This window comes from Sander lucioperca, chromosome 1 (genome assembly GCF_008315115.2).
Source record: "Sander lucioperca isolate FBNREF2018 chromosome 1, SLUC_FBN_1.2, whole genome shotgun sequence".
NCBI lineage: Eukaryota > Metazoa > Chordata > Actinopteri > Perciformes > Percidae > Sander > Sander lucioperca.
The window spans coordinates 15,233,231-15,248,755 of NC_050173.1; the positions used below are offsets into that span (position 1 = coordinate 15,233,231).

Genomic DNA, 15,525 nt, shown 5'->3' on the forward strand with positions numbered 1-15,525 from the left:
AAACATGATGCCGATTTGATCAGAATAACTTAGTGAATTATGAAAAGTCTGTTTGATAATTTTATTTACAGAAATGACTGACAACGAGGCAAATAAAATCTTCAACTCGTTCACTGTCTGAGGCAAACGTCCATTAATATATCATTAAATTAAACAGAGCCGAGCTTTACCAGTAAACATCTACTCCTTCTTAAAGATCATTTATGTTTTCTTACGACTCATAAACATTCACTAACTATTTCGGCGATCATGATTTAACATAATTTGGTTTTAACTTTAACTCCATGTAAAGAGATTAATGATGTTTCCCAGGTAACGTTAATGTTCGTCTGCTTAATGTCGCAGTTTACACATTTTTATTATTACTGATTCATTAAATCGGAGTTCTACAGAGTCAATCATGACGCCGAATTTAACGGTAGCAGAATAACTAACTTATTAAGACAAGGTATTTTTTGTCAGGTAACAAACATCAGTACCTATTGTCTCATAACCAATAATGACATCCAAAGTGAACCCACATTCATCACTATAGTCTACTCATGTTTCCTGGGACACTGTAACAACTCTTTGCTTAATGTTGTTTTATCATGATGCAGGTCACTGCAACCCAAGCAGACATTGAGGCACATCAGATGACCAGACAGACACCCCCACCCTCATTATGACGGTAAGTAAAATACAATCCCTTTATAATGGAATCCAGTCAGTTCCTTCCATTTGTGTAACACAATAGTAATAATATATGTGTATGATTTCAGAATAAAATACTGTAGGTAACAGTTTTTTTTTAAATTATTTTCAGGTGGATCTATTGAGGGAATTTTCATCATGAGAGCTGGACAGCAGTGAAACATTTGCAGCTGCCTGCTGCTGCTCTTTGTGGAAACATGTTGAAGGATATCAACACTATCACATTTGACTGAAAGTTGCTGCAGCTCTCTGAACTTGCAGGAAAAATGTGAATGTCGTCGAGGACAGGAAAATGTTGAAAATTTTAAAAATGTTTAAATAAAATTATTTTTTAAATTAAGAACAATGTTTGGATTGCCTTTTGATTTGCATTTGTTATTCTGAAGTATACCTTATTAGTAGTACAATATTAGTAGCTGGAGATTATTATATAATATTATTTATAATAGTAATGATCAATAATATAGTAATAATTAACAGTAATGTATCAATATTAATAAAACTACATATTACAGTACAATAGCATCAAATTACAAAATACCATAAAAATATAGTAAAATACTGTTTGTGCTTTTACAGTATTGTTATATATACTGTAAATTGCATTACAGTACAGCTGCAGTAGTTTGCTGTAAAATCGATTTACAGTAACTTACTGGCAACCACGCTACCTGTAATTTACTGTAAATATACAAAAATTGTTTACACTTAACAACTGCCATCATTATGTATTGCTACAGGACCACACTACAGAGAACACCTCCTAAAGTTTGGATAATATTTATGGAATATCATTTATGGAATTGTATTTTTACTTTTACATACACACATTTTTCAGATAAAGTTCATGCAGTGATGCACAGTTCACTTCTCCATCATCTATTGCTACGATATCTGTCATTGCACAGTCCAAATGATATACTGAGCTGCAGTCAGAGGAGTGAAAGCAAACAAATGTTGATTGCTTATGCTGCTTAAGACACATAGGTGTACAGACACATTCTCATTTCTTAATTTTATGCCATTCTAAAACATTTTTATGTTAACATTTAAGCTTTCATGAAATATAAAGACAGTGCTGCAAGTCTGATCATAAGTAAGGACAGTCAAAGTGTGGACAGATGAGGTCACCACCCAGGAGAGCCTTGAGGATTATACATCATCAGTGTGACATCTTACATCAGCAAATGTGTTGATGATGTGGTGATCACCTGACTGGAAACATCACAAACTGGTATGGGATGTGCACGGCCCAGGACCGGAGGGCTCTGCAGCGGGAGATTAAAACTGCTCAGAAGATCATTGGTACCCATCTCCCGAGCATCAGTGATGTCGGTGAGGTGAGGTGAGGTGCCTACGCAGAGCCCAAAGGATACTAAAGGACAGTACCCACCCAGCCACAGCCTGTTCACCCTGCTGCCTTCTGGGAAGAGATATAGAAGTTTCTGCTGCCGCACCACCAGACTGCAGAGCAGCTTTTTCCCCCAAGCTATCAGACTCTTAAACTCTAGTTCATCCTCAGCACTGCTCCACTGATTAACATTAATTTGATTTTAAATAAAATCAAAATCAAAAACCAAATGAAATGAACAACAATAAATACATCTGTATCAGTAATCTTGATTTAAAACAGTTACCAAAGACACCATACAGTCAGTCATTTAAATACTGCCACCTGCTGGTAGAAAGGGGGAACATTACGGTGGAAACCACATTAAATATTCATTTAATTATATAATATAGTGCTAACAGTAACAACTCTGCACACACAATAAGTTATTAGGTTAACTATTACCAACTGGATTGAACCAAACAATGCGCTCATTAAACGTGACTGGTGATGTATACGTGGATAGGCACATATTAAATCACTGTAATAAACTACTGTTGCTAACAGATTTCTTCCGGTCCAGGTTTATATAAGCCTATTTATTTATTGATTGATTTTTTTCTTCTAACGTTACTCTGGTATAAAGTTAGTGCTGCATATTATGATCGTTCTAACAGCTTGGCTTTTATTTTTATAGGCCATATTTACTATTACTTCCGGGTCACTTGGCCAACTTGTCTTTCCTTTAATGTAGATATTCAAACGGAGAAATTAAAAAAGGAATTAAAAAAAAAAAAATCGGACCGTTATTTGAATTTGGTTTAGTCGTTTTTCGTTTTTGGATTCAGAAACCAAAAACGGGAGAACGGCTCTTTTTTTTTTTTTTACCGTTTCTTTGTTTTTGGTTTGAAACTACAAACGAAAAACAGGTGGTTTCTCCTTATTTTGTTTTGTGGTTCAAACGAAAAAACAAACTATCAAAACGTACACGGACCGATCTGGTCCGGTTGCTGGAGTGCAGAGATCTTGGAACCATCTTCTGCACGAGTCAAATTGGGTCTACAAAGATAAAATAAAATAATAAAAAAATATTTTAAAAAACCAAAGGATGTTTTTTTGAGAAAAGAAGCTTTGTATTATGTGTAGGGGAGTTAGCTGAGTTCACCAACAGTGGTTTGACATGAATCGGTCAAAAGGTCAGGCCGCATAATAGATGTATAGCAATTCTTTACATTAAAAAATATTTAAAAAATCAAAGGATGTTTATTTTGAAAATAAAAGCTTTGTGTTATGTGTAGGGGGGTTAGCTGAGTTCATCAGAAGTATATTGACATGAATAGGTCAAAAGGGCAAGCCGCATAATAGATTTTTCGAATGTGTCGAATATCCAATGTCCAATATAAAACCGACTTTACCACGGTGGACCTCGGACTCATCCATATTATTTGCCGTGCTCTTGAATGTTTCCTGTTTGTATTTGCGGACCAGCCTCTTTAAATTTGCGATGCCGTCTAAAGTTCCCGGTCATTGTGCGTTTGGGCTTTGACACAAATGGCTGGAGTAATTCTCAGGAGATGTGTGAGCAGGACTTTACTGTCGGCGTCTGGTGCAAAAGGCATCAGAATCAGAGGGACAAACCGGTACCACTGGACAACGTTAAGAGCTGTCACCGCTCTGACTGTAATTATAACTATGCTGTTATCCTCTGCATGAAACTGTTAGAATCCTTCACTTTTATCTAATACAGATGCGCAAATGTATGAATTTATGTTTTGGAAGAAAATGGTGCCATTGTAAAAGCGATCGCTTATATGCAAATGTAGGTAAAAGGGCAGTGGCGACTTAGTAGCCTACTGCCAGAGAGCTGCTTAGCCCTTTGTATCAGGATCTGTCATCGCTGTCCATGGGTAAGATTTAGCATAACGGATATATAAGGAAGATTGTGTATGCGTTAAGACATTTAACATACCTAAGTTTAACTGATAATAGTCAAATTCAAACTCTACACTGCAGTACAACGGGTGAGTGCAGTGACCTGGTGCCACCTAACGTTACTGCTTCTCAGGTAGTGTCAGGTTACCTTGGGTCAACTGATACTGGTCATTGTAAATAATAGCCATGAGTCAGAAATCTCTTTTATTTAAGTCCTATTTTTTTTGCGTGTCTTTTTTGTCTCTATATCTGAAGTAGTTCCTGCATAGGTTTCCCTTTGTGTCTTTATGTCACTTCCTTTCTTGTGTACAGACTGGAGGAGCTGCATTCCTCCTGGGGTTCCCCACACTATCCTGTCTGGGTCATGCAGCTTACCTCAGAGTGCAGAGTTCAGCTGTGGTCCACGCTTTAGAAAAAGGTAGTAGGCAATTCAAATACAGATTTAGGCAAACATGTTTGCGTTTCCAGGAATTAGGTGTAGAATGCCACAATCCTAATCAACATGTCATTAATAAATATACTTGAGTTTTTTCAATGAGAACTTTTTTGGACAGCGTGGAAAAACAGAAACAGAGTTGAGGTTTAGTCTAGTGAATTAGGACGTAAGACCATCTTTGGCTGAATTTGCTGCTGTGTTTTGTGTCTGTGCAGAGGAGGTTTTGGAGCAGGCTGACTACCTGTACAGCTGTGCTGAGACAGAGAAGCTTTACCAGCTGCTGCTGCAGTACAAGGACAGGCAAGGAGAGCGTTCAATCACCATAACCAGCTCTTCTCTGTTCTCTCTTTTCATATTTTCTCTATTTATTCTGTTCTCACTACAAGTTGTTGGAATGAACCATGTTTTGGTGCATTGTATTATTTATTGGATATGTTTTTGAGTGCATTACTCTCTGCCTCAGTGTCTTTTTGTAATACAATAAATCATCAGAGAGCACCGAAGTTTAACATTGTATTTAGAGATGGTCCGATACCATTTTTTGCTTCCCGATACCGATTCCGATACTTGAACTTGTATACTACTATCCCTGTATGGATGTGATATTATTTCTATCTTTGTTGTCAGTCTGGCTCAGGTTAAACTCTTTGTGAAACATGAACAATGAATGCCCCAGAACTTTCTTTTATTATGCAGTTTGACAGTCAGTTATAACGGAAAAACAACCTAAATAAACTTTACGTAGATTTTCTTTAGGGCTTTATTACGTGGTATCGGATCGGTGCATAAACTCCAGTACTTCCCGATACTGATACCAGCGTTTTAAGCAGTATCGAAGCCGATACCGATACTGGTATCGGTACATCTCTAATTGTATACACATTGTGAGTCTAAGTTGTGATTTTGTTTCCGTCCATCCAGTGATGATGCAGAGTTCCTGTGGAGGCTGGCCCGGGCGTCTCGTGGCCTGTCCGAACTGCCCAACATGGAGGACGGACGGAAAAAGCAGCTGGTGTTCGAGGGCTTTGAATATGCAAAGAAGGCCCTGGAGAAGGATGAGAAGTGTTTCGCAGCACACAAAGTAAGCCGCTGGTTTCACTGAGAAGGCACTACTGATTCACTTCCATCAGGGCTTTAATCATCACAGTCCAACTAACTAACTCTTTTGCATTTTGCATTTGCACCTGCAGGATTGTTGCTAAGTTCATCAAAACGTTACATGACACAGGACAGTTCCTTTTTTAAAAGAGCTTTAAAAAGACATTAAGGTCTGATTGGACCAAACTGTCGTCACTCTTTCTCTCCTAACAGTGGTATGCAGTATGTCTCAGTGATGTCGGGGAATATGAGGGGGTCAAGGTGAAAATTGGAAATTCATACATCATCAGGGAACATTTAGAGGTGAGAGGACATTTGGGTCAATGTTATATTATCATTGTGTGACAGTTCTATATTCTGAAGTGAAACATGTTTCTTTTTCCCAGAAAGCCATCGAGCTCAATCCCAAAGATGCCACTTCGTTACATATTTTGGGTTACTGGTGAGTAAACCATGGGTATGAGTTTTTATTTTTTTTTTTTTTTTTTTTTTTTATAATACAGCTGCTACATCAAGTCAAACATGGATACAAGCTTGGACTAACCAAGTCTTTTACACTTGTAAACTCAGTCTTCCAAGACGGCAGAGGCTAAAGGAAAAGGAAGTTGGCTGTGGCAGTTTGGCAGTAAGTTGTTGTTGTAGAAACGGTGGCAGTGGCGAGTGTGAAAAACAAACATAATGCAGTTGTCACGTTTTCAGGCCCAAAGAATGCAAACAGAATGGGGTGTAAACCAGATGAAAAGAAACTGTGTGTGCATGAGACTTAAATACCTCATATTATGCTAATTTTCAGGTTCATAATTGTATTTAGAGGTTATATCAGAATAGGTTTACATGGTTTAATTTTCAAAAAACACCATAATTTTGTTGTACTGCACTGTTGCTGCAGCTCCTCTTTTCACCCTGTGTGTTGAGCTCTCTGTTTTAGCTACAGAGTGAGACATCTCACTTCTGTTCTATCTTTGTTGGGAGTCGCACATGCTCAGTAGCTAGGTAAGGACTGCTAGCTAGTCAGTTGCAGAGCATGAGGGAGTGCCATGCTAGCAGCTAGGCTAGCATTATAACGTGTGTTACAAAGACGCAAAATGACGCAAAATGCATTTGTCCCGGAAGTAAAGGCTGGACTACAATAGAGCTGTTTGGAGCAGTTTGTGAACAGTGTTTTCTGGTGGAGATGGTAAGTCCCTTTGGGGTGGACTTTGGGCTTTTTCACTTTGTAAACCTATAACATGCACAAAAAAGATATATAACACAATAAAGGGAAAAAAGCCAAAAAGCATAATAGGAGCACTTTAAAGATGCAAATCTTTCACCTTGTTCGCCACTAGAGGTTAACAGGGTCAGCAGACTGCAGTTGCAATCTCAGACCTTTTGTCCAAGATGTAGCTATTGCACCAAATAATTCTACGTTATATCATTAGAGCTTTAATTCACTAAGGCTTTATTATCTGTATGTCTTCTCCCTCTTAGGTGCTTTGCCTTTGCTGAGCTGCCTTGGTATCAACGCAAGGTGGCGGCTGTCATTTTTTCATCACCACCTACGTCCACATATGAGGAGGTGAGGACGCTCTGTCTCTGTCCTTGTGTTTTGTTACTAACTGCACAATGGCTGACTGTTCAAACCGCTTCAGGCTGTAATGACCAGTTCATTGTTACTTTTTGGTTTGGGCTTGGAGAGATAAACATTTTAACACATTTGGATGAATTCATGTTTTTCTGCCCCTTTTCAGGCTTTGGAATTCTTTTTGAAAGCTGAGGAAGGTAAAACACAGCATACTCATAAAGTCACTGAGACATTTACTGAAATATTGCTCTTGTTGGCTGCAGCTCAGATCCTTAGATCAAGACCGCACTGTGCTTGTACAGGATTTCTTTAAATGGTTAAAAATGCATACAACTAACATACATTTCTGTTTTTTTTGTTTTTTTTTTCTCAGTTGATCCAAACTTCTATAGTAAAAACCTGCTAATGCTCGGGAAAACCTACCTGGGCATGAAAGACAAACAGAAAGCACTGCTCTATCTAACCAAAGCAAAAGAGTACCCCGCTCACACACTGGAAGACAAAGAGGTACATCAACTAAGACTACTAGCCTTTGATTAATTGTGTTTTAATGTCTATTTGACCCAGATGTATTATAGTTTTAACTTCAGGAATCTTGATGCATGAATCATACGTGCTGATGTGAACATCCTCAGTTGGTTTACAGTAGATTTGTTCCTTTGCAGGTCCATAAAGAGGCTGTTGACCTCTTGAAGAAACTAGGATGAAGCTGTTATTACCACTGACTGGAAGATGATGCCTTTAGGGACCTTTGGACTCTTAAAAATTGCAAAAGAATGCTCTGTTTTAAAATCTTGATTCTGTCATTTCTGTAATTATTAATACAATAGAACCACAGTATTTGTAATCATTCAGCTTTTAGTTCAATTAAAACTATACCATGCAGCATTTGATATTGCAGTAGTGGACAGGATCTACATCTCTGTATTGATTCATGCCTGAATTCCTCTTCCACTGACATCTAGGTTAGGGGGGCTAAATGCTGGGCTAAATGTTTGAAAATGTGAATTTTGTCCCTTTTTTTTTTTAATTCAGATTTGTGTTCTGATGGAGGAAACACAGTCAAGAGAAATGTGGGACGGTGAAGCATACAACAGATATTATACTTTTGGAAAAAGTATTTTAAACTTAGTTTGACTCCAAAAAATGTAACCAATTTCATTACCAAAATGTATCTGCTTATATATTATTATTTTTTTTTTCCCAGATCAAAAATAATAAAATACATCTTGGCCACAAATGCATCTTCAGCTTAACTATGAATGCTGTTTTCCTCAGCAGCATAAGGTGAACTGAGCCAGTTTCATGAGACGCTGATCATGTCATACTGACTGAACTAAAAGTAAACTCAACCAGCTGTAAACATGGTCAGATATACATTTATTAAATGTTTTTTTTTCCACAGGCAAGATCCAATCAAAACAAAGGATAAACCAAGAACACGTTTTGTATTTTTAAATTTCAGAACAGAAAACAATTGCCAACAGTTTTGTTGTGAAAGCTGAGCAGAAGGCCTCTCATCCCCCGATTATGACTCAACAAAAAAAGAAAAGAAAGAAAGCATGGTCATGGAGGGGGGGCGGGGTTTATTCACTTTTTGTTTTATTTGTATCTCATAAATCCATCTCTCTTCATTAAAATGGGTCAAAGCAGATAAAAAAATGAATCTTCTATACACATCGTCTCCAGTAAAGGGGCATTCTGTACAGTGTAGTTGGTGTTTACAGTGTGTATCTACACGCGATATGTTACAGTGTGGATGCGTTTCAGATGGCCTAAACTGCAGTCAGTACAAAAATAATGTCCCTGCTGCATTATCATGTACTGAAATGACGTACAGTATCATGAATCAGCTTTGCATTGAGAGAACACACCTGTCCAGATGATATTCGTGTTACTGGCTACACTGAAGGCAACCTGAAACGTCCCATCTATTTCTGATAAGAACAAAAGGCATCACAGATTTCAATCAACGGAGCGGCGGCTCTGTGTAATTAATTATAATATTTAAGTACTTTATTTACTTTCATTATCTTTATACAATGAATATTCACATACACAGTTGATTTTCTTTGATTACAGGTTTCTGCTCAAAAGGAAGCACAAAGTTATGCAGATTTGACCTCTCTTTAAAAGTCGGCTCCTTTTGCTACAGTAAATGGTTTTTCTTCATACTGTCGTCCCTCCTTCCAGCTGAATACATGTTATATACATGACTGATAACTTGAGTAATCGCAAGCTACTCCTAGAAAAAGTCTAAAGCAGCTTGCTGCTGTTTGCAGTGGTCTGAAAAAAAAACACAAGGCTAGAGAAAAACAAGGAGAATGGCCTGCCACTGCCATAGCTGCGTTTAGACCACTGACTGAAAGAATACGCACCATAGTTTAGAGACAATGGAGTTAGACGCGACATCGTGGAAAAACAAAGGACATGTCCCCTGAAGCATTAAAAGGAAAGAAATGACGAGGGGAAAGTGGGGGTGCAAAAACAAAAACACACAACATGTAGCACTGCAATGCTGCGTCAGGCTCCAAACAGGCCTTGGGCCGCCGAGGAGTTGCGCCGTGGAAGGTTTCCACTTATTATTTGGTCTGTGGCACTTTAGTGTCTTATAAATCACTGCATTTTCAGCACTATGGCGACTACGCAACAGAATTATTGTTTTCTAACAATACCGTGCAAATTTATGACCCAGTTAATACTTTCAGAAAATTTATTTTACTTGGCCAGTTTCCGCTGTGTGCTGCCTGCATGCAATATTTGTGTATGTTGCTTTCAAGTCATTCAAGACATGACATTTTATATATATTTTTTTGTCCATAATCTCCTTTATGACCACTGACCAAAACTGAAAGAACCATGGAACTTTGAAAGACAATTAGTGCAATGGTAATGATATTTTTGCAACAATGCTAAGATTTCTATGCAGCATTGGCTTCAGTTGTAACTTAGTTTAATGGTTGGCAACAAGTTAAGCTGAGAACAGCTTCTTTCAGTACATGTTCAAATGTACATTCACATGAATCAGATGTCCTTTGGACCTTAGTACAACACAAGATGGCCAAATATATGCTGTCTTTAAATTTATGATTAACATGTCAGTGTTATGCACTGTATGGGTATTTGTCTATTGTGATACCTATAACTGAGAAGTACATTTGATTTTTTCATGTTATCATATAAGCATAATCATGTCTGTCGCTCTGTAAACCACAGTGACTTCATGGGAGTGGAGACACTTTACGGTCCGAGATCACAAATCAAAAAGAGGCAAAAGAGAAATCAGCCAAGCACACACACAACCCACTGAGACGTAGTCTGTCTTTTGTCTCTTTTGATGTGACAACTTTCCAAACAGCTCAATCTTTCAATGAAAACTGTGAGTGTGTGATCCTGGTGTGGATCTTACTTGCCAACTGAAGCAGGTGGCCTGGGATATGTCCAGTGTCCATGGCTTAAACGACAACTATAAACCACGGGCCCCACTGCTGCCACCCACCCACACACACACACACACACACACACACCTCACTTTTACTTTGATTTAGAATATTTTCCAACAGTCCCCATATTTCTTTTGATATAGTAGCCTTTCTCCACAAACTTCTTCTTTTTTCTTAACGTGTGTCTTTATCCAAGAGAGGATCCGATTATCCTCTGGAATCTCATTGAGGGGTTGTATGAGAGGGTTATCCTCTGCTTCATATCAGTCCATCCTGAACACTCTGCCTTTTTGATAATGGTAAAAAAGCTCATTAAGAGACAGAGTGTCCATGCTAAAATGTGTGTGTGTGTGTGTGTGTGTGTAGGTGGTGGTAGCGGGTGGTCACAGCAGTCTTCTTATCTTCAGAGGCAGCCATGCAAGCACGCAAAAACTGCAACAATTAATATGGGTCCATTTGGGGGGGGGGGGTGGTATCAGGCACCAGACCCCAATACTACTCTCGCTATTTAGAAGCCCTATAGAACTAGAGCTTTAAAAGAAGATTGCGCATCAACTATAAAATCCTCTCAAAAACACTTTGTCTCTTTTAAAATGCCAGACAGCAGTGGGGAGGAAATTAAAAAAAATATCCATGAGTTCTGTTTTCAAACAGGAGCAAAAATGCTGAAATGCTTGCATATTTCATGATGGGGTATCATATAATATTTAAGGGCTGGAGAACAGGATTGCGGCAAAAATGATGCTGCAAATTAAGATTTGGTTTTAAATGACAAAATAGCTTATATACATTGGTGGTTATCTTGTGCAATTCTTTTTTAGTTTGTTTTACTTGGGGAGGGAGAGAAATACGAGGACTCCTCCCTTCATTCTTGGCCAAATCCTTCGGTTTCCTCGATGGCAAAGAGCAGCTTCTCTTTTAGCTGTTCGAAGCTCTTGTAAGGAGGCAAGTCAAGACGGTTGAAACTGAAAGACAGAGTGTGGACGAAATATCAAGGGTCAGATGCTTAAAACAACACAAATTGGTTATAAACAGTGTTCCCATACTGATTACATATTCCCGTAGGGATATGAACAGCTTTCTAAGTAAATTGCGGCTGCTATGATGAACATTTCTGCCAAACTTCATGAACCAGTGTCAATGATTGCAATAAGTCACTAAGAGTCCAGTGTAACACATCGCGCCCAAGTCAGAGTCCATCACAGTAAATCCCTGTGAATAATATACTGGAATAACCTTAATTCTGGGCAAAACTCTGTGAGGGAGGAAAGAATCCCATAAATACTCACCAAGTGTGGCTCCGAGGAAGCCATGTGTCCTTCCCCACCTTCTCAATGCAGAACTTCTGGGGCCCGTTACTTCCTGCAAGGCAAAAGAAGGTGACGGGTGAGAACACTAACAGAAAATAGTATGCATCTGCAGCTCTTAGGGTCTGAATGATTATGCCGTGAACGTGTCGCTCTTCGTGTGTCTGTCTGTCACTGACCCATGAGTTCAGCGAAGCCGCCCAGAGGAAGCCTGCAGGTTCCAGTGACAAACTGCATGAGCCGCAGTCGCACTTCGTTGTCCACTTCTTTCACCAGCTGCAGGGGAGGACACACACGCACACACACACACCAAGATGAATCTCTCGTTGTCCGTGGTGTTGTAAAGGAGACATAAACGATATTTGGGGGTGTCTTTTGGTAAACTGACTTGATAGTCTCGCTGGATCACGGACGGCCCGCGGCTCGCTAGTGCAATATTCAAATCGCAGGGGCGGCGCAATATTTGTTGAAGGCAAAATATGTGTCAAACCATTCTGAATGAAGTATTGTGGTGCTGCAGAGACGTCCCGGCCTACAAATCCTATCCTACAGACTACAGAAAACATCTTTGTTTGGTACAGATCCTTGCAAAAATCACACTATAATCACTTTTACCTGCCGCGTATCTTTAGCGGAGCGGAGAGTTGCTTCACACACACTTCTAGGACGCGCCGTGACGCGGCTGGTGGAATATCAAGCATTGACTTGAATGGTAGCGATTACTCGAGGGGGGTCGCGGCGCCTCCGGAACTCAGCGCAGACGCACGCACCAGGTGGAAAATAGGGGTGACATGGTGTTCAGGCATACACGATTACATTACTTGACCACCGCCGTCCCTCCCTCGGGCCCTCCCTCGTCGTTTTGCTTCTTTTTCTTTTTTTATAGAAATAAAACCCATGGGGTAGCTCAACTGGTTGAGCGTGCGTGAGGCTCAGTCCTTCCCGCAGCAGCCCAGGTTCGAGTCTTTGCTGCGTGTCAGCCACCCTCCCTCCCCCCTTTCCTTTCTTCAGCTATCCTATTTTATAAAAGGCCCCAAAGCACCAACAAAAAAAAAGAAATAAAACCCATTTAGTTCATTTTGCAAAACGCTACACTTCTGAAACGCTCCCAGTGTGATATGAAGCCGTGCACAGGACAACTGCACACAGTAAGATTAGAAACTAAAAGGGTCTGCTCTGTACGGCAGCAGTAACAGAGTCGCAGCAAACAGATTTGGTATCAAAGCCAAAAGCAAAAGCACCTATTTGGCTATATTTCGGATGTAAACCCAATCTAAGAATATCTTTTCTATTAAAATGCCTGGTGTAATCGGTAACACTGGTGTTGTGCCAACTTTATTAAACCCTTGTGTTGACTTTGGGTCAAATTAACCCGTTTTCAATTTTTGTTTTATATCAGAAAATATGGGACGCAGAAATAAGCGCTGAAAAATGTAACAATTTAAAACGTTGGAAAAAGCAAAAACAAACCGTGAAAAAAAGGCATCAAAAATGTCGAAAACAAGGGTTTTAACCAGAGGGAAAATTTCCTGACTTCCCAAGTGTATGTATGACCGTACCTGCCAGAACCAGATGATCTGTTTGCTGTTCCTTGTGTAGTGACGGTACACGGTGTTCCTCTGCCAGTCTTGAAGATCTACTTCCTGCATGCCACACAGCATCACCTGGGTCAAACAAGTACACAAATGACATGTAGAACACAAAGCAAATAAACGGACGTAGAAAGAATTCTCCCGCAAGAAGCGAGTTCTACAAACAACCACAGTATTTCATCTTAATTTATAATGACTAATGGGTTGAAAGCTCTGTGGAGTGGGGTAGGCTATTGGGATTAAAACAAACACACCAAAAATATGACACCACAGGTCATTAACGTCACCAAATAGAACAGGGCTTGTTACTGCATTACCAGCATCAGGTTATGCTGCTCACCTCGAGCTCCTTTTCATCAAAGTACTGGAGCCACTGAAGTGGGACCACCTCGTTGAAGCCGTCCAGGAAAGCTTTGGTCTGACCTTCCACCCCGCGGGAGAACCTCCACTCTGCCATTAGACTGCAAGCAGGACAACAAAAAAAGGATTCACTTCAAATGATATCCTGACGTCAGACATAGTTGCTGTTAATGATAAAACAGTGGTTATACTGAACCCGATATATTCCTCCTTGTTCTCCTCAGTAACTAGAACATTGACGCCATCAGGTTTGAGGTCATGAGAAGTGATCTTTCCCAGGATCTCCATGTCCACTGAGAAGTACATCTCCAGACCACACTCTTCAATGTTGTTGTCCCTGAGGAGAGATGAGATTGTGTTGCTGCCACAGCATAATCAAGGGTGAACAGCTCATTATATGCAAAAATAAATTAAATAAATAAATATGTCCAACATATCCGAGTTTCCATCCATAAGCGTAAAATCTGACCCTGGCCAAGTCTCCAGTGTTTGTGCCTTCTTATTCAAAACTGTTCTTGCATCTTGTGGAGTCTGCAAATAACTGCTTCATCCCCACGTAACATCTGTTCTCTTCTCCCTCTGTGTGATAGTACTTTTAAATTGCCTCTTGTACGTATGTGTAGTCTGTTGGATTTCTATATCTCTGTGGTACAAACGTTTTCGTGGTTGAGGTTCCGTTTTCTTGTGCCACAGTCCTCACTCCAAACACTTTAACTGAAACTTATTACACTTGATATTTACTTAGTGTTAGAAGTAGAGCTGGGTACTGAACTTTGATACTTTTTAGACCAAATTGCCTCCATAGTATCGAGTATCCAAAAATGCCTCGTCATTCAATAGCAAATTCCAATACCTAGGACTCTCATCAAATCTCATCAGCGTCAGTGAGCCAATAAGCATGCAGCGTGCTTCTACCAAGAGCTAATAATGCTGGTGATTAGCTGTCTGCACATCGTAGAGGCATGCAGGAAAAACTCTACATTACGCACAGAGACGGGGCTCACCTGTGAGTTTGTTGTATTTTTTTTTATATATAATAAATTTTAGGCCATACCAGTCAGCCCTAGGTGGTACTAAGTATTAGGTGAAACTGCAAGTGGAATGGCCTGAGACCAACCTTGATCTCTGTGTGCTAGTTTGGCCCCCTACAGAGTTCAATAAAAACAGTATATCTGTCTAAATAAATTGAATCAATATTGCACTCACACAAGAGTGAGGTCAAGGGACCTTGGGAGCTTATCCTAGCAAAGAAGAAAGTCACTAAATGATTTATTTAAGAATGCACATAGTGGCCCTTTAATCAAAGGTTCCACTCAGACTAAAGTGCTGTGATATTAAGAGTTGTCAAAGCAACAATAAAAAACTGGCTTTCACTCTTAAATGTTCGACTGTAACGTGATCATTAAAATTAGCATATGCGCATGTTCATTTCCGTGCCATGCTCTCTACGGTCAGAAGAATACACATATACAATCTGAAGGCTGTGTAGACTGAAGAAACAAATTACCTGATCCATATAAGTGAGTTGTAGAACTCCGGGTCGATGGACTCCAGGTCTTTGAGTATTAGCTTCTTGTTCAGCATGCGTTTGTAGAAAGGCAGAGAGAAGCCTGTGTCGATGAACTTGCCGTGGAAAAGTGCCTGTGGCAAGATTTAAATAGAGAGAACTTTATTTCACTGTGCTGGTCAATCTGAAAATACGATATCTATGGTGATATATCGATCACATGACAGATTTATGTATTATGTATAAGGAGAAGAGTTGTGCGA

General features: G+C 39.6%; 2 protein-coding genes across 5 annotated transcripts in view; one reads left to right on the forward strand and one right to left on the reverse strand.

Annotated features, from left to right (window-relative positions):
- Nucleotides 1-3,456: 3,456 nt before the first annotated feature.
- On the forward strand, nucleotides 3,457-8,715 carry rmdn1 (regulator of microtubule dynamics 1). 2 transcript variants are annotated; one of them, XM_031307716.2, is made up of 10 exons: nucleotides 3,457-3,703; nucleotides 4,268-4,373; nucleotides 4,607-4,691; nucleotides 5,313-5,472; nucleotides 5,703-5,792; nucleotides 5,876-5,931; nucleotides 6,960-7,047; nucleotides 7,220-7,250; nucleotides 7,427-7,560; nucleotides 7,719-8,715. In XM_031307716.2, the coding sequence occupies exons 1-10, from the start codon at nucleotides 3,575-3,577 to the stop codon at nucleotides 7,758-7,760; spliced, it is 921 nt and encodes a 306-aa protein (XP_031163576.2). In that variant the 5' UTR covers nucleotides 3,457-3,574; the 3' UTR covers nucleotides 7,761-8,715. The 2 variants fall into 2 exon arrangements, with proteins under 2 accessions (XP_031163576.2, XP_031163575.2); XM_031307715.2 differs by having other exon boundaries at nucleotides 3,457-3,694.
- A 2,429-nt stretch (nucleotides 8,716-11,144) lies between these two features.
- Nucleotides 11,145-15,525, reverse strand: part of LOC116055719 (NEDD4-like E3 ubiquitin-protein ligase WWP1) — a 40,238-nt gene continuing 35,857 nt past the window's right edge. For all 3 annotated transcript variants that reach the window (XM_031307714.2, XM_031307713.2, XM_031307712.2), the window contains exons 19-25: nucleotides 15,263-15,396; nucleotides 13,952-14,092; nucleotides 13,736-13,856; nucleotides 13,363-13,467; nucleotides 11,983-12,079; nucleotides 11,786-11,858; nucleotides 11,145-11,461 (exon numbers count right to left, since the gene is read on the reverse strand). In XM_031307714.2, the coding sequence (XP_031163574.1) occupies nucleotides 11,362-11,461; nucleotides 11,786-11,858; nucleotides 11,983-12,079; nucleotides 13,363-13,467; nucleotides 13,736-13,856; nucleotides 13,952-14,092; nucleotides 15,263-15,396 (771 nt within the window). In that variant the 3' untranslated portion in view covers nucleotides 11,145-11,361. The remainder of the gene's footprint in view (nucleotides 11,462-11,785; nucleotides 11,859-11,982; nucleotides 12,080-13,362; nucleotides 13,468-13,735; nucleotides 13,857-13,951; nucleotides 14,093-15,262; nucleotides 15,397-15,525) is intronic.